The sequence below is a fragment of the Armigeres subalbatus genome, chromosome 3 (assembly GCF_024139115.2).
Source record: "Armigeres subalbatus isolate Guangzhou_Male chromosome 3, GZ_Asu_2, whole genome shotgun sequence".
In the NCBI taxonomy this organism is placed as follows: domain Eukaryota; kingdom Metazoa; phylum Arthropoda; class Insecta; order Diptera; family Culicidae; genus Armigeres; species Armigeres subalbatus.
The window spans coordinates 192,036,523-192,064,229 of record NC_085141.1 but is presented as its reverse complement, the minus strand read 5'-3'; the positions used below and the strand labels follow the sequence as shown (position 1 = coordinate 192,064,229).

Below are 27,707 nucleotides of genomic sequence, written 5' to 3'. Positions count from 1 at the left end.
TTTTTATAGAAGTCGATTTGAAAGCGAGCGGAGGGCAATATTTGTGATGGCACATATAACACGACCTTCCTTCTGCCAAGCTCCCGTATGAAGAGGGAGGGAAGAATATCAGTGTGGAAGCTGATATATCTCCACTGGAAAAGGAAGGTGGTTTCACTTGCTCATATGCCATCGCGTGCGGAAGGATTTGCTATCGACGAGTACTGTCTCCAAACTTCTAATATGACATCAGCATTTAGTCGAATAGGATTTTTATTGCACAGTTCTGTTTTCTCATTGCGTCCGTCTCGTCGCAACCAACTTGGTTGCCTCGGAGAGAACAAAGCAGAGAAAGGCACTGCTGCTGTACCGTCGACCAATAACAGCTGAATTGATGGATGTCCCCACCAAGGGTAGTACACTAAATTAATGATTTCGTGTGTGTTACTTCTACGTGAAGTTAAACGATTTACAATGATATGGAAATGCTAATATCATCTTCCAAACTTGGACGCGTGGAAATGTTGAGTATTATTATGCTGGCACTTTCAACGATATTCCACAGAATTCTAATAATAAATGTTTATAGGTTACAATTCTGATTATTTTTTTGCTTAAATACATAACTTACCGAACATTATGTGCTATAAGGACCGAATACAAGATGCTTAGTTGTCCAGAGTTTTTCTTGAATCCCTATGAGAATCACAGATTAGTTCAGATTAGTTTTAGGTATTTGTATTCCATTCTAGGCATGGCAAGGCGGCTGCTGTTTGCCTCGCATATTCAAGAAGCATACCATGCGATGTGCGATGCGTTTAAAAGGGTGTTTAATCGTAGACAATTTTAAGAAGCATTTGCATTCTTTTTTCCTAATCCATTCCTTACAATTCCTACCATCTGATATTTTTTACACTTGTATTCTGTAACTCAAGCACTTCGTTTCCGATATTTACATTAATTGTATATATCAGAATTAAAAAAACGCAAACGTGTGCAACGTTTTGTTACAAAAATCGATTACTGCTGTAATATTGTTTATTAAATTAGAATTTCTTTAGCAATGGTTTTCCATGCAACAGCTTTCCCAAAATTTCTAAAAAGGAGGACATTTTAGCGCAAAAGGAGGACATCTGGTTTTTATTGAAAAAGGAGGACATGTCCTCCTTTAGGATACCATATGGTCACCCTATGTGAGGGTGAATGCTATTGTTTAGTACGTTATGGAACGTACACACGGTCAAGCAGTTTGACCAACATTGGCTCCACCTTTCGTTTGTTCCAACATCCATCAAGTTTTACCAACAGCGGCACGAACAATCAATTTATTCGACCAACAATATCACACACGAACGACCGGAGCGCTAACTTGAGCATCAACCATCAAAAAATATATGGGGGTTTGTGCAACTTCACTACAAATGCTCAAACATGTTCGGCGAACCTTGACTCCACCCCCGACAACTCAAACCAAAATCAAACCGTTTTAATTTTTTCCAACCGAGCCCCCAACTGTCAAATGGTTGTTCGAACAACTTCACACACGTTCCAACAAAGCAGCAACCGAAGCGTTTTCTTGGGGGTGGAGTCAATGTTCGTCGAACTGCTTGACTGGTGTGTACGTAGCATAACACGATCACATGAACGTCTTAATAGGTGGTTGAAGGAATCGGCGCAATGTAATAAAGAGGAAGCTTTGAGTGATGAAAGTTTAGAGAACAGAACAGAGCAAAACACATACCTAGATAAAATTTCACATAACACTGTAACCGAGTGAAGCTGTTATTTAACAACGGCATACTAGCAAACGATGGGCCCTTCTCAGTCGTGCGGTAAGACGCGCTGGGTTCGATTTACGGTGCCGGTCTAGGCAATTTTTAGATTGGAAATTGTTTCGACTTCCCTGAGCATAAAAGTATAATCATGTTAGCTTCATGATATACGAATGCAAAAATGGTAACTTAGCTTAGAAACCTCGCAGCTAATAACTACACAGCAAAAAAAGTTTTTGAATATTACATCGAAATCGATGCAACCCGTCGATTCCATCGCTTGGTGAATATTACACTGCGCGATGTACTCGACAGCCTGCTGTGTGATAAACAGAAGCGATGTGATTTTTTTTCTCGATGTAAATTTTTTTCGACGTAATGGGAGCGATGTGAAAAAAAGCTACGTAAAATAGTGTTATGTACATGAAATTTGTTTCATTGAGTTGTTTTATGTTTTCTTGCTTAAATAAGTTTTTAGCTGAGTTTTTTTAAAAATATTTGTATATTTAATACATCATGTCGGTTTAATAAATATAATCATTTTTAGCTCACTATATGCTCTGATCTATTATGAAGGCGTTCGCCTTGTATCCAGTCGCCTCCAGGGGTCGGGTCTCATGCAATGGCAATACACCTTGAACCGGTCAACTGATTCATCTCCTTCAGTTCTAAACAAGCCGATGATGATAAGTTTCTCCACGTTTTCGTCATCGTCGTTAGGTGCTGAGTCATCCTTGGGCCACGGCAGAACTTTCCGCAGATTGGGCGAGTGGATATTGGGCAATTTCCCTGCAGGGCTCGGTTCCGGATCACCTTCGCTGGAGTGATGTTATACAGAGCGGCACGGAAGGCTTCAGCATTCGGAGAAACTTCGAAACCGCTGAAAAAATGGATAAAAAATTTAGCAGGATCAATAACGGAGTTCACGTTGTTTTCATCTTAAAGTTTTTATCTAGTTTTGGCAGAAATTCCAAATGCAAATAACGAAAAAAAAACTCCTGGGATTCCAAATCTAAACATAGGTTCTAGATCTAAGTCTAAATCTAATCTAATCTCAAAATTTCAAATTGAAGGCTTCTTTTCAAATGGCTCCTGAGACATTAAAGGGAATCCATCTGGAATTCCAAATACAATCCTCCTAGAATTCTAAATCAAATCCTCCTGAGATTCCAAATAAAATCCTTCTGAAATTTCAAATGGAAGGCTCCTGGGATTCCTCTTTCCCTTTCTGGGATTCCAAATCGGATTATTCTGTGATATCAAATAGATGGTTCCTGGAATTCATCCAAAAGCTCGTCCAGCAATCCCTCCGGAAGTTCCTCCAGAAATCCCTCTGGAAGTTCCTTCAGGAATTCCTCCGGAAGTTCTTCCTTGAATTCCTCAAAGTTCCTCCAGGAATCCCTCAAAAAGTTCCTCGAGAAACTCCTTCGCAAGTTCCTCCAGGAGTTTCTCCGGAAATTCCTCAAGGAGTTCTTCCAGGAGTTTCTTCGGAGGTTCTTTTAGGAGAATCTCTAAAAGTTCCTCTAGAAATTCCTCCAGAAGTTCTTCTAAGAATTCCTCTGGAAGATCCTCCAGCAATTCCTCCGGCACGGATACAAATTTCATCCATTTGCTTCAGAAATATACATGTTTATTTCCAAAATGGTAATAGAGTAGAGTGGGGCAAGAGTACGCACTTAGTTTTCAATCGATCATGCAGCCCTTATGATGCAAGCTTCTGCATATCATATCAATGTCGACGATTCGTATACCCTTCCTATATGTTACCCAGTGGCAAACATATTGAAATTATTGTAATTCGCTTTAGTAGATCCTTTATTGCAAGACATGTTCAAAACGCCTTTTACCCCACCGGTGGTGTAAGAGTGCGCATCGGTAAGAAATTCCCCTTTTTCCAATCATGTATTTTAAGTATATATTAACAAAAATAAGAGTAAATAACATTTAATTGATGTTTATTGAAAGTATATTATAGCATTTCTAAAGATTACGTAACTCTGAAAGGGAGAGGGGTCCTAGAAATATGAACTTCCATACGAAAAAACTTTATTTTTTATTATATACAAAAAACTAGAGAAGTAAAAATATACGAGGTTTCCCGTAGCTTGAAGAAAGGAATCACTAAAGAAAGAAAGATCACTAATTACGTAACGGGCACGGCAAATGCTGGGTAAAGCGTACTATTGGTACTTCGCGTACCTGAAGGAATAAAATAGACCCCATCTCGCGGTCCTTAGCCTCTTACCCAGCAACTCCTATCCCTACCTTCCCGTGGTGCTAGCCGGGATACGAGCAACCTCAGGGAAGATCGGGTAACTAACCCCGATGGGAACTATGGTCGTATGCTGACAGGGAAGGGGGGGGGGGTTGCTCCTCTCCGGAGGTGCAAATCTTATTGAGCGTCTGTTCTCCATGTCAGGATCGGCTCACAACAGCGTCTGTTCTCCATGTTAGGGGCGGCTGATCATCGTCCGAGTGCCAGCGAGGGACTCTAAGTGAAACTGTGCACCATGGTCCACCGGAAATAAGGAGGAATGGTCCACCGGAAATTTAGGGGGTTTGGTGTCAGGCCCTGCAAGCCAGCCTTTAAAAAATCATAAGCAACGACCAATCAACAAGAGAGTACGGACCGGAACCATCGGCGAAGACCACTGCGACGAAAAGGGACTAGCGATTGGAAACTCGGTTCGTGGAACTGCAAATCTCTCAACTTCATCGGGAGCACACGCATACTCGCCGATGTGCTCAAGGACCGTGGATTCGGCATCGTAGCGCTGCAGGAGGTTTGTTGGAAGGGATCGATGGTGCGAACGTTTAGAGGTAATCATACCATCTACCAGAGCTGCGGCAGCACACACGAGCTGGGAACAGCTTTCATAGTGATGGGCGACATGCAAAGGCGCGTGATCGGGTGGTGGCCGATCAACGAGAGAATGTGCAGGTTGAGGATCAAAGGCCGGTTCTTCAACTTCAGCATAATCAACGTCCATAGCCCACACTCCGGAAGCACTGATGATGATAAGGACGCATTCTACGCGCAGCTGGAACGTGAGTACGACAGCTGCCCAAGCCACGACGTCAAAATCATCATAGGAGATTTGAACGCTCAGGTTGGCCAAGAGGAGGAGTTTAGACCGACTATTGGAAAGTTCAGCGCTCACCGGCTGACGAACGAAAACGGCCTACGACTAATTGATTTCGCCGCCTCCAAGAATATGGCCATTCGCAGCACCTACTTCCAACACAGCCTCCCGTATCGGTACACCTGGAGATCGCCACTGCAGACAGAATCACAAATCGACCACGTTCTGATTGATGGACGGCACTTCTCCGACATTATCGACGTCAGGACTTATCGTGGCGCTAACATCGACTCTGACCACTATCTGGTGATGGTTAAACTGCGCCCAAAACTATCCGTCATCAACAATGTTCGGTACCGACGACCGCCGCGGTACGACCTAGAGCGACTGAAGCAACCTGATGTCGCCACTGCATACGCGCAGCATCTCGAGGCAGCGTTGCCGGAAGAGGGTGAGCTCGATGGGGCCCCTCTTGAGGACTGCTGGAATACAGTCAAAGCAGCCATTAACGACGCAGCGGAGAACAACGTCGGGTATATGGGTCGAAGTCGACGGAACGATTGGTTCGACGAAGAGTGCAGACAGATTCTGGAGGAGAAGGACGCAGCGCGGGCGGTCGCGCTGCAGCAAGGTACCCGGCAGAACGTGGAACGTTATAGACGGAAGCGGAGACAGCAGACCCGCTTTTTTCAGGAGAAGAAACGCCGCCTGGAAGAAGCGGAGTGCGAGGAGATGGAACAGCTGTGCCGTTCTCAAGATACACGCAAGTTCTATCAGAAGCTCAACGCATCCCGCAAAGGCTTCGTGCCGCGAGCCGAAATGTGCCGGGATAAGGATGGGAGCATCTTGACGGACGAACGTGTGGTGATCGAAAGGTGGAAGCAGCACTACGAGGAACATCTGAATGGCGCTGAGAGTACAGGCAATGAAAGTCAAGGCAGCGGAGGAGATGACTACGTCAGTTCAGCGGACGATGGAAGCCAACCAGCCCCCACCTTGAGAGAAGTTAAGGATGCCATTCAACAGCTAAAGACCAATAAAGCAGCTGGTAAGGATGGTATCGGAGCTGAGCTCATCAAGATGGGCCCGGAAAAGCTGGCCATTTGCCTGCACAAACTGATAGTCAGAATCTGGGAAAACGAACAGCTACCGGAGGAGTGGAAGGAAGGGTTATATGCCCCATCTACAAGAAAGGTGACAAACTGGAGTGTGAGAACTTTCGAGCGATCACCATCCTTAATGCCGCCTACAAAGTGATATCCCAGATCATCTTCCGTCGTCTGTCACCATTAGTGAACGAGTTCGTGGGAAGTTATCAAGCCGGCTTCGTTGACGGCCGCTCGACAACGGACCAGATCTTTACTGTACGGCAAATCCTTCAAAATGCCGTGAATACCAGGTCCCAACGCACCATCTGTTCGTTGATTTCAAGGCGGCATACGACAGTATAGACCGCGTAGAGCTATGGAAAATTATGGACGAGAATAGCTTCCCTGGAAAGCTTACCAGACTGATCAAAGCAACGGTGGATGGTGTGCAAAACTGTGTGAAGATCTCGGGCGAACACTCCAGTTCGTTCGAATCGCGCCGGGGACTAAGACAAGGTGATGGACTTTCGTGCCTGTTGTTCAACATTGCGCTAGAAGGTGTCATGCGGAGAGCCGGGTGTAACAGCCGGGGAACGATTTTCAACAGATCCAGTCAATTTATTTGCTTCGCGGATGACATGGACATTGTCGGCCGAACATTTGCAAAGGTGGCAGAACTGTACCCCGCCTGAAACGTGAAGCAACAAAAGTTGGACTGGTGGTGAATGCGTCAAAGACAAAGTACATGCTTGTGGGTGGAACCGAGCGCGACAGGGTCCGCCTGGGAAGCAGTGTTACGATAGACAGGGATACCTTCGAGGTGGTCGAGGAATTCGTCTACCTCGGATCCTTGCTAACGGCTGACAACAACGTTAGTCGTGAAATACGAAGGCGCATCATCTGTGGAAGTCGGGCCTACTACGGGCTCCAGAAGAAACTGCGGTCGAAAAGATTCGCCACCGCACCAAATGTGTCATGTACAAGACGTTAATAAGACCGGTAGTCCTCTACGGACATGAAACATGGACAATGCTCGAGGAGGACTTGCAAGCACTCGGAGTATTCGAGAGACGGGTGCTTAGGACCATCTTTGGCGGTGTACAAGAAGACGGTGTGTGGCGGCGAAGAATGAACCATGAGCTCGCCCAGCTCTACGGCGAAACCAGTATCCAGAAGGTAGCTAAAGCCGGAAGGGTACGATGGGCAGGGCATGTTGCAAGAATGCCGGACAGCAACCCTGCAAAGATGGTGTTCGCTTCCGATCCGGCAGGTACGAGACGACGTGGAGCGCAGCGAGCGAGATGGGCAGACCAGGTGCAGAACGACTTGGCGAGCGTGGGGCGTATTCGAGGATGGAGAGATGCGGCCTCGAACCGTGTATTGTGGCGTCAAATTGTTGATTCAGTGTTATCTGTATAGATGTAGACTAAATAAATGAAATGAATTACGTAACGGAAAATTTGACCATTTCATCACCCCTCCTACACTTTTTGTATGAATCCTCTAAAAAATCAATGAATCGTTATACATCTCGCAACACTCCCAGCTCAGCTTTGCTTAATTTATGGATGTTTCTTTTGATTAAATGATTGTCATTTAGATGAAATTGAATTTTCGGACTATGTTGAGGTGTAAAACAATACCAAATACAATTTTATTACTTCGTTTCAGTGCTTTGTTCGCTAAGTCCTTTCTAACCTCAAATTACTTATCTTTAAAGGGAGAATTTGTGATAATAAAATAAAAATCCCTGTTTGTTTTATACATACACTAGTGAGCAGCCCCTCGCTCGCTGTTGCAAAAGTAAACAAAAACTCGAGTTCGGTCCGAAGTCAGCAGAGGAGCAAGAGCAAGAGTGGAATCATATGTTTTCTTGCTTACAAATTGATGATAAGGATGCTTTTCAGGTACAGAAAGGTAAGTAAATGGAATATGAACGCTTGGAATTGTGAAATCTGGTAGTCAAATGCTACCAGAATATGAAAATCGGTAGAATTGATAAGAAAATACTATATGAGTGGTCGAACCAGAACAATAATATCCATGTTTGACTCAAACATTTAGCTGGTTGAAACAACTTGAAATGCACATTTGATTCAATAAAAAGTTTTCGATCGCTTCAAATGCAACAATATGTTTGATCCAAACATAGCCACGGGGGTGGTTTTGGGTATTTTGGGAAGATCCTCCAGGAATTCCTCTTAAAATTTCTCCAGGAATTCCTCCGGAAGTTCTTCCAGGGATTCATCCAAAAGCTCCTCCAGGAATCCCTCCGGAAGTTCCTCCAAAAATCCCTCTGGAAGTTCCTTCGAAATCCCTCGAAAAGTTGCTCCAGGAACTCCTCCGGAAGTTCCTCCACGAGTGCCTCTGGAAGTTCCTCCACGAGTGCCTCTGGAAGTTCCTCCACGAGTGCCTCTGGAAGTTCTTCCATGAGTTCCTTTGGAGGTTCTTTTAGGAGATTCTCTAAAAGTTCCTCTAGAAATTCCTCCAGAAATTCTTCCAAGAATTCCTCTGGAAGATCCTCCAGGAATTCCTCTGGAAGTTTCGCCGGAAGTTCCTCCAGAAGCTCCTCCAGGGATTCATCCAAAAGCTCCTCCAGGAATCTCTCCGGAAGTTCCTCCAAAAATCCATCTGGAAGCTCCTTCAGGAATCCATGAAAAAGTTCCTCCAGGAACTCCTCCGGAAGTTCCTCCAGGAGTGCCTCCGGAAGTTCTTCCAGGAGTTCCTTCGGAAGTTCTTCTTGGTGATCCTCTAAAAGTTCCTCTAGAAATTCATTAGTCACTAGAATAAAACTCAGGTTGATATTTGAATCTACAATTAAATGACTTTTACACTGACCAGTACCCAGGTGCATATGTGGATGCGAGCGAGGTTGATGACCTCGACCTGGTGCCTTACACAGTTTTATGCGCTTACATCAATTTTTGAGATCAGTCATTAGAATAAAACTCAAGTTGGGTATTTGAATCTACAATTGAATGAATTTTCCACTGACCAGTACCCAGGTGCATATGTGGATGCGAGCGGGGTTGATGACCTCGACATGGTGCCTTACACAGTTTTATGCGCTTACTATCAGTTTGTGCAGGCAAGTGGCCAGCTTTTCCGGGCCCATCTTGATGAGCTCAGCTCCGATGCCATCCTTACCAGCTGCTTTATTGCCTTTCTCGTATACTAAGTATACGTAAAGGCTATAACATCACTCCAAAACCAAACTTTTGATAGAAGGCTCGGAGACCCATAGTGTTATATACCAATCGACTCAGCTCGACGAATTGAGGTGATGTCTGTTTGTGTGTATGTATGTATGTGTGTGTGTGTATGTGTGTATGTGTACAAATTTTGTAGACACACTTTTTGGAACATAGCATTACCCGATTTACTCGCAACAAGTTGCATTCGACGGGGAATGCGGTCCCATTGTTTGCTATTGAAAATTGGCCTGATCGGACATTGCATTTCGGAATTATTGAAAAATCATTGTTTTTTCCCAAGGGTCCCCCCTTGGAAAATTTTTTTCAAAATCGAAAAAAAAAATTTTTTTCAAGAATGGTGGGAATGCATAGTAATTAGTGCAAAAACATGCAAAATGATAGAAAATATGCGATCTATCCCCCTAAAGTGCTTTTTTGACCTTTCCTATGTGATTTTTTCAGTACATTTTACGATGCACGAGAAAGGCATCATCGCCGCTAGGTGGATTAATCTGGGTTTGGTCTTTAGCTCTTGAATGGCATCCTTAACTTCCCTCAAGGTGGGGGCTGGTTGGCTTCCATCGTCCGCTGAACTGACGTAGTCATCTCCTCCGCTGCCTTGACTTTCACTGCCTGTACTCTCAGCGCCATTCAGATGTTCCTCGTAGTGCTGCTTCCACCTTTCGATCACCACACGTTCGTCCGTCAAGATGCTCCCATCCTTATCCCGGCACATTTCGGCTCGCGGCACGAAGCCTTTGCGGGATGCGTTGAGCTTCTGATAGAACTTGCGTGTATCTTGAGAAAGGCACAGCTATTTCATCTCCTCGCACTCCGCTTCTTCCAGGCGGCGTTTCTTCTCCTGAAAAAGGCGGGTCTGCTGTCTCCGCTTCCGTCTATCGGTGAGGATATGTACCTAAAAATTGAGCTAGGCTTTTTGCACTTTTGGTGCGCACACACACACATACGCACACACAGACATCACCTGCAAAAAGGCGTCGGGAGAGCGCAAATCAGGAGAGCGGGCCCACGGAAGCTGCAAACATAGGCGAACGGCGTAAGAAGAAAGCAAGGATAAAACGAGCCAGTTGGCCACCGGAGGAGGGAAGCCAACCCAACCAAGACAATCATCGGCAAACGGTAGTGAGGAAACCGAAGGTGAAAGCGGAAATCACGCGCCTGGCGAGGGCCAGGGAGAAGGGTGAGGCACTGCTCATTAAAACGGAGAAAGAGCGCTACGCCGACGTGCTAAAGGTGGAGTGGTGGTAGCAAAGGCGTCCATTCGCCTGCGAAGAGAATCGCAAGGGACGCAGATTGCCACGGTGAAGTTACCGGCCACCGACTCTAATAAGCTGATCAAAGTTGGTAAGCTAAAAGTTGGCTGGTCAGTATGTCCAGTCAGCCTCTACCAACCACCGGTAGTCGATAAGTGCTTCCGCTGCCTCGAACCGGAACACAAATCGTGGGCATGCAAAGGGCCGGATAGGAGTAATCTATGTAGGCGATGCGGCGAAGAAGGTCATAAGGCGCACACGTGCAAGAAAGCGGCATCGTGCACGCTATGTGCACCCACGTCATGGGTGGACCTGCTTGCCCGTTGAGTGTTAATACGAGGAAGCCGTGCAGGAGTTGCTGTGGCAGTCGGTAGCAGAAGCGAGAATAGATGTAGCTATCCTGTCGGACCCGTACCACATCCCCGCGGATAACTAGAACTGGGTAGCAGACCGATCCAGATCAGCGGTGATTTGTATGACGGGAAGATTTCCAATCCAGGAAGTGGTAAAAACGAGAGCGGAGGGTGCAGTTATAGCTAAGATAAATGGAGTGTACTACTGGTGGCCAATAGAGCAATTCACCCAGATGGTCGATCGGCTGACAACAGTCCTGGCGGGTCCCAAGCCAGTAGTCGTTGCAGGAAACTTCAATGCGTGGGCGACGGAGTGGGGAAGCCGCCTTACTAACCGGAGAGGGCAAACGCTACTAGAGGCCTTAGCTAAGCTGGACGTCGTACTAGGAAACGACGGCTCCCGCAGTACCTTCCAGCGAAACGGAGTGGAAACTATTATAGATGTAACATTCTTCAGTCCAAGTTTAGCCGGTGACTTGCAGTGGAGGGTCGACGACGGCTACACCCATAGTGACCATCTGGCTATCCGGTACAGGATTAGCAGCGAGCCAAAGAGACGAGCACTGTCACCTCCCGAACGATGTCCAACGAGGCTGAAGACGATAATCGAAGCACTATTCCCGTACCACGTCCCAACCCATTGGCCGCCAGCAGCGAGAGTAGGAGCAAATAACGAAGCAGTGGCGAGTGTGACGGTAGAGGAGCTAATGGCGATGGCAAAGTGCCTCGACCCGAGTAAAGCACCTGGTCCGAACGGGATCCCGAACATGGTGTTGAAGGCAGCCGTAATGACTAATCCGGACATGTTCAGGTTACCCGACTAGAAGAGCATAACAGAAACTGAACACAATTTTAACATATTGTGATATTTATATCTTATTTTGATACAATTTTGTTCTCAGTAGCCATTATCTTTCAAATGTTGCAACAGGATTATATCATAATATGATTTGAAAAATGCCTAACATCGAATTGCCCAACAGTAGGCAATTAAAATAGATGTAGCAAAGTATCCCAGCCATAGATATCACAACGCTGATATAATTTGAGAAGGTTGCCTTATTTGTAATGTTGTTAGTTTCATGTTCTCGAAAAATATTCTTGTTCGAACAAAAACAAAAATTTCTGATTGTTGATCACAATCTGGAGACCTATCACGACCTGTAAAAATTCCAACTGCACAATATATTTTGTATCTGATTTTGTTATAAATTTCTATCAAAATATGTTATTTTTATGATAAAATTGTAACGAAATTTGATAGTTTTTTGTTTCCAGTAGTGTAGTTTTTGATAGAAATTTAGATATTTTAACAACATCCTGCACCATGTTTCAATCAAATTTTGTTATAAAAATTTAGTATAACATAATAGCATAGGTTGATATAATTTTGATATGACCTTCTAGTCGGGTAGCCATGCAGAAGTGTCTGGACGAGCGGACATTCCCGGACATATGGAAGAGACAGTCCTGTTACCGAAACCCGGCAAGCCACCAGGAGACCCCTCAGCGTATAGACCAATCTGTCTAATAGACACGGTAGGGAAGCTACTGGAGAAGTTGATCCTGAACAGGTAGGAGGTAGGAGGAGAGGAAGGTCTACTCTGGGTGCCATTAAATCGGTGGCTGACACCGCAAAGATCACCATCGAATGCAAGCGGCGTGGTATACGTTACTAGGCAGTAATAACACTCGATGTGCGAAATGCATTCAACAGTGCGTGCTGGATGGAGATCGCGAACTCGTTGCTTCGGCTGGGAGTACCGGTAGGGCTATACAAGATTCTGGGAAGCTACTTTCAGAATCGAGTACTGATCTACGAGACAGACGAAGGCTTGGCTAGCGCCCCCATCACGGCAGGTCCATTACTGTAGAACGTGGTGTATGATAGCGTGCTGAGGTTGAAGCTCCCACTAGGAGTCAATTTAGTGGGATTCGCCGATGACGTAACCATGACCGTGTACGGAGAATCTATCGAGGAGGTCGAATTGACTGCATCCTATTCGATCAGTCTAGTGGAGGGATGGTTGCGCAGCATGAAGCTTCAGCTGGCGCAACATAAAACGGAGATGATAGTTGTTAACAACCGGAAATCGGTACACGAGGCGACAATTAGGCTGCGACATCACCTCCAAAAGATCTTTGAAACAATTGGGGGTAATGCTCGACGATAAGTTGAGCTTTAAAAGTCACGTCGATTACGCCTGCAAGCGCGCGTCGACGGCGATAGCGGCACTGTCGAGGATGATGGCGAACGAGGATGAAAGCGCAGGCTGCTAGGAAACGTGGCGGTTTCAATACTACGATCGGCGTTGAGCGTAAACTGCAACGTGCGAAAGCTGGTGAGTACTCATAGGCTAATGTGCCTGAGAGTCATCAGCCCATATCGCACCGTATCTCGCGAAGCGGCATGTGTACTCGCGGGCATGATGCCTATCAAACTGGTGGTGGAGGAAGACGAGGAATGCTACGCCCTCAGGGGTACCGATAACGCTCGAAGGAATATCAACGGTAGCCAAATGGCAGAGGGAGTGGGACAACTCGGCTAAGGGAAGGTGGACCCATCGCCTACTCCCAAGTGTTTCGGCATGGATTAGCAGACCTCATGGAGAGCTAAACTTTGGCTTGACCCAGTTCTTAACAGGTCACGGATGCTTCAAGTGGTACCTACACAGGTTCGGACACTGTGTAGACACTGTGGACACTGCGGGCTTCTCCCGCCTGTTCGCAATGCCCAGACGTGACAGAAACGGCTGAACACATCCTGTTCACATGTCTCCGGTTCGAAACGGAGAGGAGTGCGATGTTAGAAGCATACGGAACGGACACTACCACCGATAACATCGTCAGAAAAATGTGCCAGAACCCAGAACAGTGGAGAGCGGTCGCAAGAGTGACGTCCAGGATAGCCGACATCCTGCAACAAAGTTGGTGCATAGAGCAGTAGCAGGCAGCCTTTACAGATAGCGGACCATGAGTACTCCGCCGCGGAATTGGTGAATATATTGTGTATCCGGAATAAATTTATACCGATTTTTATACCGAAGTTGGATTTTTCTCCAGATACAGGCAACTTTCACAACTTCGGAAGTAGTGCGCTGGATTCGCCTAAAGACGCGCGAAACAACGCATCAATTAGTTTGACAAATAAAACTTCGGAAGAAAGTTCGGTTCGGAAGTCCCGACTTCCGAATTCTAACTTGGTGCTACGCCGACAATATATGTCGACAAAGAATGGGAATGCCAGCGCCAGCTACCACGCGTAGCCGCAGAACGTGGTGAAACGGCCGGTTTCGGAGGAGCTCCCGCTTTCAGGGAACTTCTTGTCGGAGTATAGGTTAGATCCGCCGTCGGGAACTATCCGACGGATGGGTTCATTCATGGAAAGACTGGGGAAGGTCCCCCGCACATTTTTCGAATGCAATCCGTATGTTTTGGATTATAAAAAGAACGGGAAACGCCGTCCGCAACAAAATATTTACAAAATGCGGGGTACTTTTTTCAGATTTTTTTCTCGTCGTTCATTCCGAAAATGCGACCGATGTTCGATCTGGTTGGGTTCACTCATGGAAACACTGGGGAAGGTCTCCCGCACATTTTCCGAATGCAATCCGGATGTTTTGGATTATAAAAAGAACGGGAAACGCCGTCCGGAACAAAATGTTTACAAAATGCGGGGACTTTTTTCAGTTTTTTTTTTTCTTGTTCCGAAATTCGTTCATTCCGAAAATGCGACCGATGTTCCGGGCCAGGCACAAATCGATCTGGATGGGTTCGCTCATGGAAACACTGGGGAAAGTCTCCCGCACATTTTTCGAATGCAATCCGGATGTTTTGGATTATAAACAGAACGGGAAACGCCGCCCGGAACAAAATGTTTACAAAATGCGGGGACTTTTTTCAGTTTTTTTTTCTCGTCGTTCATTCCGAAATGCGACCGATGTTCCGGGCCAGGGACAAATCGATCTGGATGGGTTCACTCATGGAAACACTGGGGAAGGTCTCCCGCACATTTTCCGAATGCAATCCGGATGTTTTGGATTATAAACAGAACGGGAAACGCCGTCCGGAACAAAATGTTTACAAAATGCGGGGGACTTTTTTCAGATTTTTTTTCTCGTCGTTCATTCCGAAAATGCGACCGATGTTCCGGACCAGGGACAAATCGATCTGGTTGGGTTCACTCATGGAAAGACTGAGGAAGGTCTCCCGCACATTTTCCGAATGCAATCCGGATGTTTTGGATTATAAACAGAACGGGAAACGCCGTCCGGAACAGAATGTTTACAAAATGCGGGACTTTTTCAGTTTTTTTCTCGTCGTTCATTCCGAAAATGCGACCGATGTTCCGGGCCAGGGACAAATCGATCTGGATGGGTTCACTCATGGAAACACTGGGAAGGTCTCGCACATTTTCCGAATGCAATCCGGATGTTTTGGATTATAAAAAGAACGAAAAACGCCGTCCGGAACAAAATGTTTACAAAATGCGGGGGACTTTTTTCAGATTTTTTTATCGTCGTTCATTCCGAAAATGCGACCGATGTTCCGAGCCAGGGACAAATCGATCTGGTTGGGTTCACTCATGGAAACACTGGGGAAGGTCTCCCGCACATTTTCCGAATGCAATCCGGATGTTTTGGATTATAAAAAGAACGGGAAACGCCGTCCGGAACAAAATGTTTACAAAATGCGGGGGACTTTTTTCAGTTTTTTTTTCTCGTCGTTCATTCCGAAAATGCGACCGATGTTCCGGGCCAGGGACAAATCGATCTGGTTGGGTTCACTCATGGAAAGACTGGGGAAGGTCTCCCGCACATTTTCCGAATGCAATCCGGATGTTTTGGATTATAAAAAGAACGGGAAACGCCGTCCGGAACAAATTTTTTTTCCGAAAATGCGACCGATGTCATTAGAATAAAACTCAGGTTGATATTTGAATCTACAATTGAATGAATTTTCCACTGACCAGTACCCAGGTGCATATGTGGATGCGAGCGGGGTTGGTGACCTCGTCCTGGTGCCTTACACAGTTTTATGCGCCTACATAAATTTTTGAGATCAGTCATTAGAATAAAACTCAGGTTGATATTTGAATCTACAATTGAATGAATTTTCCACTGAGCAGTACCCAGGTGCATATGTGGATGCGAGCGGGGTTGGTGACCTCGTCCTGGTGCCTTACACAGTTTTGTGCGCCTACATAAATTTTTGAGATAAATATTTGAATCTACAATTGAATGAATTTTCCACTGACCAGTACCCAGGTGCATATGTGGATGCGAGCGGGGTTGGTGACCTCGTCCTGGTGCCTTACACAGTTTTATGCGCCTACATAAATTTTTGAGATCAGTCATTAGAATAAAACTCAGGTTGATATTTGAATCTACAATTGAATGAATTTTCCACTGACCAGTACCCAGGTGCATATGTGGATGCGAGCGGGGTTGGTGACCTCGTCCTGGTGCCTTACACAGTTTTATGCGCCTACATAAATTTTTGAGATCAGTCATTAGAATAAAACTCAGGTTGATATTTGAATCTACAATTGAATGAATTTTCCACTGACCAGTACCCAGGTGCATATGTGGATGCGAGCAGGGTTGGTGACCTCGTCCTGGTGCCTTACACAGTTTTGTGCGCCTACATAAATTTTTGAGATCAGTCATTAGAATAAAACTTTGAATCTACAATTGAATGAATTTTCCACTGACCAGTACCCAGGTGCATATGTGGATGCGAGCGAGGTTGGTGACCTCGTCCTGGTGCCTTACACAGTTTTATGCGCCTACATAAATTTTTGAGATCAGTCATTAGAATAAAACTCAGGTTGATATTTGAATCTACAATTGAATGTATTTTCCACTGACCAGTACCCAGGTGCATATGTGGATGCGAGCGGGGTTGGTGACCTCGTCCTGGTGCCTTACACAGTTTTGTGCGCCTACATAAATTTTTGAGATAAATATTTGAATCTACAATTGAATGAATTTTCCACTGACCAGTACCCAGGTGCATATGTGGATGCGAGCGGGGTTGGTGACCTCGTCCTGGTGCTTTACACAGTTTTGTGCGCCTACATAAATTTTTGAGATCAGTCATTAGAATAAAACTCAGGTTGATATTTGAATCTACAATTGAATGAATTTTACACTGACCAGTACCCAGGTGCATATGTGGATGCTAGCGGGGTTGGTGACCTCGTCCTGGTGCCTTACACAGTTTTGTGCGCCTACATAAATTTTTGAGATAAATATTTGAATCTACAATTGAATGAATTTTCCACTGACCAGTACCCAGGTGCATATGTGGATGCGAGCGGGGTTGGTGACCTCGTCCTGGTGCTTTACACAGTTTTGTGCGCCTACATAAATTTTTGAGATCAGTCATTAGAATAAAACTCAGGTTGATATTTGAATCTACAATTGAATGAATTTTACACTGACCAGTACCCAGGTGCATATGTGGATGCGAGCGGGGTTGGTGACCTCGTCCTGGTGCCTTACACAGTTTTGTGCGCCTACATAAATTTTTGAGATCAGTCATTGGAATAAAACTTTGAATCTACAATTGAATGAATTTTCCACTGACCAGTACCCAGGTGCATATGTGGATGCGAGCGGGGTTGGTGACCTCGTCCTGGTGCCTTACACAGTTTTGTGCGCCTACATAAATTTTTGAGATCAGTCATTAGAATAAAACTTTGAATCTACAATTGAATGAATTTTCCACTGAGCAGTACCCAGGTGCATATGTGGATGCGAGCGGGGTTGGTGACCTCGTCCTGGTGCCTTACACAGTTTTGTGCGCCTACATAAATTTTTGAGATAAATATTTGAATCTACAATTGAATGAATTTTCCACTGACCAGTACCCAGGTGCATATGTGGATGCGAGCGGGGTTGGTGACCTCGTCCTGGTGCCTTACACAGTTTTATGCGCCTACATAAATTTTTGAGATCAGTCATTAGAATAAAACTCAGGTTGATATTTGAATCTACAATTGAATGAATTTTCCACTGACCAGTACCCAGGTGCATATGTGGATGCGAGCAGGGTTGGTGACCTCGTCCTGGTGCCTTACACAGTTTTGTGCGCCTACATAAATTTTTGAGATCAGTCATTAGAATAAAACTTTGAATCTACAATTGAATGAATTTTCCACTGAGCAGTACCCAGGTGCATATGTGGATGCGAGCAGGGTTGGTGACCTCGTCCTGGTGCCTTACACAGTTTTATGCGCCTACATAAATTTTTGAGATCAGTCATTAGAATAAAACTCAGGTTGATATTTGAATCTACAATTGAATGAATTTTCCACTGACCAGTACCCAGGTGCATATGTGGATGCGAGCAGGGTTGGTGACCTCGTCCTGGTGCCTTACACAGTTTTGTGCGCCTACATAAATTTTTGAGATAAATATTTGAATCTACAATTGAATGAATTTTCCACTGACCAGTACCCAGGTGCATATGTGGATGCGAGCAGGGTTGGTGACCTCGACCTGATGCCTTACACAATTTTATGCGCTTACATCAATTTTTGAGATCAGTCATTAGAATAAAACTCAGGTTGATATTTGAATCTACAATTGAATGAATTTTCCACTGACCAGTACCCAGGTGCATATGTGGATGCGAGCGGGGTTGGTGACCTCGTCCTGGTGCCTTACACAGTTTTGTGCGCCTACATAAATTTTTGAGATAAATATTTGAATCTACAATTGAATGAATTTTCCACTGACCAGTACCCAGGTGCATATGTGGATGCGAGCAGGGGTTGGTGACCTCGTCCTGGTGCCTTACACAGTTTTATGCGCCTACATAAATTTTTGAGATCAGTCATTAGAATAAAACTCAGGTTGATATTTGAATCTACAATTGAATGAATTTTCCACTGACCAGTACCCAGGTGCATATGTGGATGCGAGCGGGGTTGGTGACCTCGTCCTGGTGCCTTACACAGTTTTGTGCGCCTACATAAATTTTTGAGATCAGTCATTAGAATAAAACTTTGAATCTACAATTGAATGAATTTTCCACTGACCAGTACCCAGGTGCATATGTGGATGCGAGCGGGGTTGGTGACCTCGTCCTGGTGCCTTACACAGTTTTGTGCGCCTACATAAATTTTTGAGATCAGTCATTAGAATAAAACTTTGAATCTACAATTGAATGAATTTTCCACTGAGCAGTACCCAGGTGCATATGTGGATGCGAGCAGGGTTGGTGACCTCGTCCTGGTGCCTTACACAGTTTTATGCGCCTACATAAATTTTTGAGATCAGTCATTAGAATAAAACTCAGGTTGATATTTGAATCTACAATTGAATGAATTTTCCACTGAGCAGTACCCAGGTGCATATGTGGATGCGAGCGGGGTTGGTGACCTCGTCCTGGTGCCTTACACAGTTTTGTGCGCCTACATAAATTTTTGAGATAAATATTTGAATCTACAATTGAATGAATTTTCCACTGACCAGTACCCAGGTGCATATGTGGATGCGAGCGGGGTTGGTGACCTCGTCCTGGTGCCTTACACAGTTTTATGCGCCTACATAAATTTTTGAGATCAGTCATTAGAATAAAACTTTGAATCTACAATTGAATGAATTTTCCACTGAGCAGTACCCAGGTGCATATGTGGATGCGAGCGGGGTTGGTGACCTCGTCCTGGTGCCTTACACAGTTTTATGCGCCTACATAAATTTTTGAGATCAGTCATTAGAATAAAACTCAGGTTGATATTTGAATCTACAATTGAATGAATTTTCCACTGACCAGTACCCAGGTGCATATGTGGATGCGAGCGAGGTTGATGACCTCGACCTGGTGCCTTACACAGTTTTATGCGCTTACATAAATTTTTGAGATAAATATTTGAATCTACAATTGAATGAATTTTCCACTGACCAGTACCCAGGTGCATATGTGGATGCGAGCAGGGTTGGTGACCTCGTCCTGGTGCCTTACACAGTTTTGTGCGCCTACATAAATTTTTGAGATCAGTCATTAGAATAAAACTTTGAATCTACAATTGAATGAATTTTCCACTGACCAGTACCCAGGTGCATATGTGGATGCGAGCAGGGTTGGTGACCTCGTCCTGGTGCCTTACACAGTTTTATGCGCCTACATAAATTTTGAGATCAGTCATTAGAATAAAACTTTGAATCTACAATTGAATGAATTTTCCACTGACCAGTACCCAGGTGCATATGTGGATGCGAGCAGGGTTGGTGACCTCGTCCTGGTGCCTTACACAGTTTTGTGCGCCTACATAAATTTTTGAGATCAGTCATTAGAATAAAACTTTGAATCTACAATTGAATGAATTTTCCACTGAGCAGTACCCAGGTGCATATGTGGATGCGAGCGGGTTGGTGACCTCGTCCTGGTGCCTTACACAGTTTTATGCGCCTACATAAATTTTTGAGATCAGTCATTAGAATAAAACTCAGGTTGATATTTGAATCTACAATTGAATGAATTTTCCACTGACCAGTACCCAGGTGCATATGTGGATGCGAGCAGGGGTTGGTGACCTCGTCCTGGTGCCTTACACAGTTTTGTGCGCCTACATAAATTTTTGAGATCAGTCATTAGAATAAAACTTTGAATCTACAATTGAATGAATTTTCCACTGACCAGTACCCAGGTGCATATGTGGATGCGAGCGGGGTTGGTGACCTCGTCCTGGTGCCTTACACAGTTTTGTGCGCCTACATAAATTTTTGAGATCAGTCATTAGAATAAAACTTTGAATCTACAATTGAATGAATTTTCCACTGAGCAGTACCCAGGTGCATATGTGGATGCGAGCGGGGTTGGTGACCTCGTCCTGGTGCCTTACACAGTTTTATGCGCCTACATAAATTTTTGAGATCAGTCATTAGAATAAAACTCAGGTTGATATTTGAATCTACAATTGAATGAATTTTCCACTGACCAGTACCCAGGTGCATATGTGGATGCGAGCGGGGTTGGTGACCTCGTCCTGGTGCCTTACACAGTTTTGTGCGCCTACATAAATTTTTGAGATCAGTCATTAGAATAAAACTTTGAATCTACAATTGAATGAATTTTCCACTGAGCAGTACCCAGGTGCATATGTGGATGCAGGCAGGGTTGGTGACCTCGTCCTGGTGCCTTTACACAGTTTTGTGCGCCTACATAAATTTTTGAGATCAGTCATTAGAATAAAACTTTGAATCTACAATTGAATGAATTTTCCACTGACCAGTACCCAGGTGCATATGTGGATGCGAGCAGGGTTGGTGACCTCGTCCTGGTGCCTTACACAGTTTTATGCGCCTACATAAATTTTGAGATCAGTCATTAGAATAAAACTCAGGTTGATATTTAAATCTACAATTGAATGAATTTTACACTGACCAGTACCCAGGTGCATATGTGGATGCGAGCGAGGTTGATGACCTCGACCTGGTGCCTTACACAGTTTTATGCGCTTACATCAATTTTTGAGATCAGTCATTAGAATAAAACTCAGGTTGATATTTGAATCTACAATTGAATGAATTTTACACTGACCAGTACCCAGGTGCATATGTGGATGCGAGCGAGGTTGATGACCTCGACCTGGTGCCTTACACAGTTTTAAGCGCTTACATCAATTTTTGAGATCAGTCATTAGAATAATACTTTGAATCTACAATTGAATGAATTTTCCACTGACCAGTACCCAGGTGCATATGTGGATGCGAGCAGGGTTGGTGACCTCGTCCTGGTGCCTTACACAGTTTTGTGCGCCTACATAAATTTTTGAGATAAATATTTGAATCTACAATTGAATGAATTTTCCACTGACCAGTACCCAGGTGCATATGTGGATGCGAGCGGGGTTGGTGACCTCGTCCTGGTGCCTTACACAGTTTTGTGCGCCTACATAAATTTTTGAGATAAATATTTGAATCTACAATTGAATGAATTTTCCACTGACCAGTACCCAGGTGCATATGTGGATGCGAGCGGGGTTGGTGACCTCGTCCTGGTGCCTTACACAGTTTTATGCGCCTACATAAATTTTTGAGATCAGTCATTAGAATAAAACTCAGGTTGATATTTGAATCTACAATTGAATGAATTTTCCACTGAGCAGTACCCAGGTGCATATGTGGATGCGAGCGGGGTTGGTGACCTCGTCCTGGTGCCTTACACAGTTTTGTGCGCCTACATAAGATGTTGAGATAAATATTTGAATCTACAATTGAATGAATTTTCCACTGACCAGTACCCAGGTGCATATGTGGATGCGAGCGGGGTTGGTGACCTCGTCCTGGTGCCTTACACAGTTTTGTGCGCCTACATAAATTTTTGAGATCAGTCATTAGAATAAAACTTTGAATCTACAATTGAATGAATTTTCCACTGAGCAGTACCCAGGTGCATATGTGGATGCGAGCGGGGTTGGTGACCTCGTCCTGGTGCCTTACACAGTTTTATGCGCCTACATAAATTTTTTGAGATCAGTCATTAGAATAAAACTCTGGTTGATATTTGAATCTACAATTGAATGAATTTTCCACTGAGCAGTACCCAGGTGCATATGTGGATGCGAGCGGGGTTGGTGACCTCGTCCTGGTGCCTTACACAGTTTTGTGCGCCTACATAAATTTTTGCGATAAATATTTGAATCTACAATTGAATGAATTTTCCACTGACCAGTACCCAGGTGCATATGTGGATGCGAGCGGGGTTGGTGACCTCGTCCTGGTGCCTTACACAGTTTTATGCGCCTACATAAATTTTGAGATCAGTCATTAGGAATAAAACTTTGAATCTACAATTTAATGAATTTTCCACTGACCAGTACCCAGGTGCATATGTGGATGCGAGCGGGGTTGGTGACCTCGACCTGATGCCTTACACAATTTTATGCGCTTACATCAATTTTCGAGATCAGTCATTAGAATAAAACTCAGGTTGATATTTGAATCTACAATTGAATGAATTTTCCACTGACCAGTACCCAGGTGCATATGTGGATGCGAGCGAGGTTGATGACCTCGACCTGGTGCCTTACACAGTTTTAAGCGCTTACATCAATTTTTGAGATCAGTCATTAGAATAAAACTCAGGTTGATATTTGAATCTACAATTGAATGAATTTTCCACTGACCAGTACCCAGGTGCATATGTGGATGCGAGCGGGGTTTGTGACCTCGACCTGATGCCTTACACAGTTTTATGCGCTTACATCAATTTTTGAGATCAGTCATTAGAATAAAACTCAGGTTGATATTTGAATCTACAATTGAATGAATTTTCCACTGACCAGTACCCAGGTGCATATGTGGATGCGAGCGGGTTGGTGACCTCGTCCTGGTGCCTTACACAGTTTTGTGCGCCTACATAATTTTTGAGATCAGTCATTAGAATAAAACTTTGAATCTACAATTGAATGAATTTTCCACTGACCAGTACCCAGGTGCATATGTGGATGCGAGCGGGGTTGGTGACCTCGTCCTGGTGCCTTACACAGTTTTATGCGCCTACATAAATTTTTGAGATCAGTCATTAGAATAAAACTCAGGTTGATATTTGAATCTACAATTTAATGAATTTTCCACTGACCAGTACCCAGGTGCATATGTGGATGCGAGAGGGGTTGATGACCTCGACCTGGTGCCTTACACAGTTTTATGCGCTTACATCAATTTTTGAGATCAGTCATTAGAATAAAACTCAGGTTGATATTTGAATCTACAATTGAATGAATTTTCCACTGACCAGTACCCAGGTGCATATGTGGATGCGAGCGACCTGGTGCCTTACACAGTTTTATGCGCTTACATCAATTTTTGAGATCAGTCATTAGAATAAAACTCAGGTTGATATTTGAATCTACAATTGAATGAATTTTCCACTGACCAGTACCCAGGTGCATATGTGGATGCGAGCGGGGTTGATGACCTTGACCTGGTGCCTTACACAGTTTATGCGCCTACATAAATTTTTGAGATCAGTCATTAGAATAAAACTCAGGTTGATATTTGAATCTACAATTGAATGAATTTTCCACTGAGTAGCACCCAGGTGCATATGTGGATGCGAGCGGGTTGGTGACCTCGTCCTGGTGCCTTACACAGTTTTATGCGCCTACATAAATTTTGAGATCAGTCATTAGAATAAAACTCAGGTTGATATTTGAATCTACAATTGAATGAATTTTCCACTGACCAGTACCCAGGTGCATATGTGGATGCGAGCGAGGTTGATGACCTCGACCTGGTGCCTTACACAGTTTTATGCGCTTACATCAATTTTTGAGATCAGTCATTAGAATAAAACTCAGGTTGATATTTGAATCTACAATTGAATGAATTTTCCACTGACCAGTACCCAGGTGCATATGTGGATGCGAGCGGGGTTGATGACCTCGACCTGGTGCCTTACACAGTTTTAAGCGATTGCATCAATTTTTGAGATCAGTCATTAGAATAAAACTCAGGTTGATATTTGAATCTACAATTTAATGAATTTTCCACTGACCAGTACCCAGGTGCATATGTGGATGCGAGCGGGGTTGGTGACCTCGACCTGATGCCTTACACAATTTTATGCGCTTACATCAATTTTCGAGATCAGTCATTAGAATAAAACTCAGGTTGATATTTGAATCTACAATTGAATGAATTTTCCACTGAGCAGTACCCAGGTGCATATGTGGATGCGAGCAGGGTTGGTGACCTCGTCCTGGTGCCTTACACAGTTTTATGCGCCTACATAAATTTTTGAGATCAGTCATTAGAATAAAACTCAGGTTGATATTTGAATCTACAATTGAATGAATTTTCCACTGAGCAGTACCCAGGTGCATATGTGGATGCGAGCGGGGTTGGTGACCTCGTCCTGGTGCCTTACACAGTTTTATGCGCCTACATAAATTTTTGAGATCAGTCATTAGAATCTACAATTGAATGAATTTTCACTGACCAGTACCCAGGTGCATATGTGGATGCGAGCGGGGTTGTGACCTCGTCCTGGTGCCTTACACAGTTTGTGCGCCTACATAAATTTTGAGAGATAAATATTTGAATCTACAATTGAATGAATTTTCCACTGCCAGTACCCAGGTGCATATGTGGATGCAGGCAGGGTTGGTGCCTCGTCCTGGTGCCTTACACAGTTTTATGCGCCTACATAAATTTTTGAGATCAGTCATAGAATAAAACTCAGGTTGATATTTGAATCTATGAATGAATTTTCCACTGACCAGTACCCAGGTGCATATGTGGATGCAGGCGGGTTGGTGACCTCGTCCTGGTGCCTTACACAGTTTGTGCGCCTACATAAATTTTTGAGATCAGTCATTAGAATAAAACTTTGAATCTACAATTGAATGAATTTTCCACTGAGCAGTACCCAGGTGCATATGTGGATGCAGGCAGGGTTGTGACCTCGTCCTGGTGCCTTACACAGTTTTATGCGCCTACATAAATTTTGAGATCAGTCATTAGAATAAAACTCAGGTTGATATTTGAATCTACAATTGAATGAATTTTCCACTGCCAGTACCCAGGTGCATATGTGGATGCGAGCGGGGTTGGTGACCTCGTCCTGGTGCCTTACACAGTTTTGTGCGCCTACATAAATTTTTGAGATAAATATTTGAATCTACAATTGAATGAATTTTCCACTGAGTACCCAGGTGCATATGTGGATGCAGGCAGGGTTGGTGACCTCGTCCTGGTGCCTTACACGTTTATGCGCCTACATAAATTTTGAGATCAGTCATTAGTAAAACTTTGAATCTACAATTGAATGAATTTTCCACTGAGCAGTACCCAGGTGCATATGTGGATGAGCAGGGTTGGTGACCTCGTCCTGGTGCCTTACACAGTTTATGCGCCTACATAAATTTTGAGATCAGTCATTAGAATAAAACTCAGGTTGATATTTGAATCTACAATTGAATGAATTTTCCACTGACCAGTACCCAGGTGCTATGTGGATGCGAGCGGGGTTGTGACCTCGTCCTGGTGCCTTACACGTTTTGTGCGCCTACATAAATTTTTGAGATAAATATTTGAATCTACAATTGAGATTTTCCACTGACCAGTACCCAGGTGCATATGTGGATGCGAGCGGGGTTGGATACCTCGTCCTGGTGCCTTACACAGTTTGTGCGCCTACATAAATTTTTGAGATAAATATTTGAATCTACAATTGAATGAATTTTCCACTGACCAGTACCCAGGTGCATATGTGGATGCAGGCGGGGTTGTGACCTCGTCCTGGTGCCTTACACAGTTTTATGCGCCTACATTTTTGAGATCAGTCATTAGAATAAAACTCAGGTTGATATTTGAATCTACAATTGAATGAATTTTCCACTGACCAGTCCAGGTGCATATGTGGATGCGAGCAGGGTTGGTGACCTCGTCCTGGTGCCTTACACAGTTTGTGCGCCTACATAAATTTTTGAGATAAATATTTGAATCTACAATTGAATAGATTTTCCACTGACCATGCCCAGGTGCATATGTGGATGCGAGCGGGGTTGGTGACCTCGTCCTGGTGCCTTACACAGTTTTATGCGCCTACATAAATTTTGAGATCAGTCATTAGAATAAAACTCAGGTTGATATTTGAATCTACAATTGAATGAATTTACATTGACCAGTACCCAGGTGCATATGTGGATGAGCGGGTTGGTGACCTCGTCCTGGTGCCTTACACAGTTTGTGCGCCTACATAAATTTTTGAGATAAATATTTGAATCTACAATTGAATGAATTTTCCACTGACCAGTACCCAGGTGCATATGTGGATGCGAGCGGGTTGGTGACCTCGTCCTGGTCACACAGTTTTGTGCGCCTACATAAATTTTGAGATCAGTCATTAGAATAAAACTTTGAATCTCATTGAATGTTTTCCACTGCCAGTACCCAGGTGCATATGTGGATGCGAGCGGGGTTGGTGACCTCGTCCTTTGCCTTACACGTTTTATGCGCCTACATAAATTTTTGAGATCAGTCATTAGAATAAAACTCAGGTTGATATTTGAATCTACAATTGAATGAATTTTCCACTGAGCAGTACCCAGGTGCATATGTGGATGCGAGCGGGGTTGTGACCTCGTCCTGGTGCCTTACACAGTTTTGTGCCTACATAAATTTTGAGATCAGTCATTAGAATAAAACTCAGGTTGATATTTGAATCTACAATTGAATGAATTTTCACTGACCAGTACCAGTGCATATGTGGATGCGAGCGGGTTGTGACCTCGTCCTGGTGCCTTACACAGTTTTGTGCGCCTACTTAAATTTTTGAGATCAGTCATTAGAATAAAACTTTGAATCTACAATTGAATGAATTTTCCACTGAGCCAGTACCCAGTGCATATGTGGATGCGGAGGGGTTGGTGACCTCTCCTGGTGCCTTACACAGTTTTATGCGCCTACATAAATTGAGATCAGTCATTAGAATAAAACTCAGGTTGATATTTGAATCTACAATTGAATGAATTTTCCACTGACAGTACCCAGGTGCATATGTGGATGCGAGCGGGTTGGTGACCTCGTCCTGGTGCCTACACAGTTTGCACTTTTTGAGATCAGTCATTAGAATAAAACTTTGAATCTACAATTGAATGAATTTTCCACTGAGTACCCAGGTGCATATGTGGATGCGAGCGGGTTGTGGACTCGTCCTGGTGCCTTACACAGTTTATGCGCCTACATAAATTTTTGAGATCAGTCATTAGAATAAAACTCAGGTTGATATTTGAATCTACAATTGAATGAATTTTCCACTGACCAGTACCCAGGTGCATATGTGGATGCGAGCGGGGTTGTGACCTCGTCCTGGTGCCTTACACAGTTTTATGCGCCTACATAAATTTTGAGATCAGTCATTAGAATAAACTCAGGTTGATATTTGAATCTACAATTGAATGAATTTTCCACTGACCAGTACCCAGGTGCATATGTGGATGCGAG

The 27,707-nt window shown here is 44.1% G+C and overlaps 1 protein-coding gene across 1 annotated transcript in view; it reads right to left on the bottom strand.

Moving 5' to 3' along the window:
* Positions 1 to 2,293: 2,293 nt before the first annotated feature.
* Positions 2,294 to 27,707, bottom strand: part of LOC134225617 (uncharacterized) — a 31,298-nt gene continuing 5,884 nt past the window's right edge. The window contains exon 2 of the mRNA XM_062705824.1: positions 2,294 to 2,631. Coding sequence (XP_062561808.1) covers positions 2,561 to 2,631 — 71 coding nt within the window. The 3' untranslated portion in view covers positions 2,294 to 2,560. The remainder of the gene's footprint in view (positions 2,632 to 27,707) is intronic.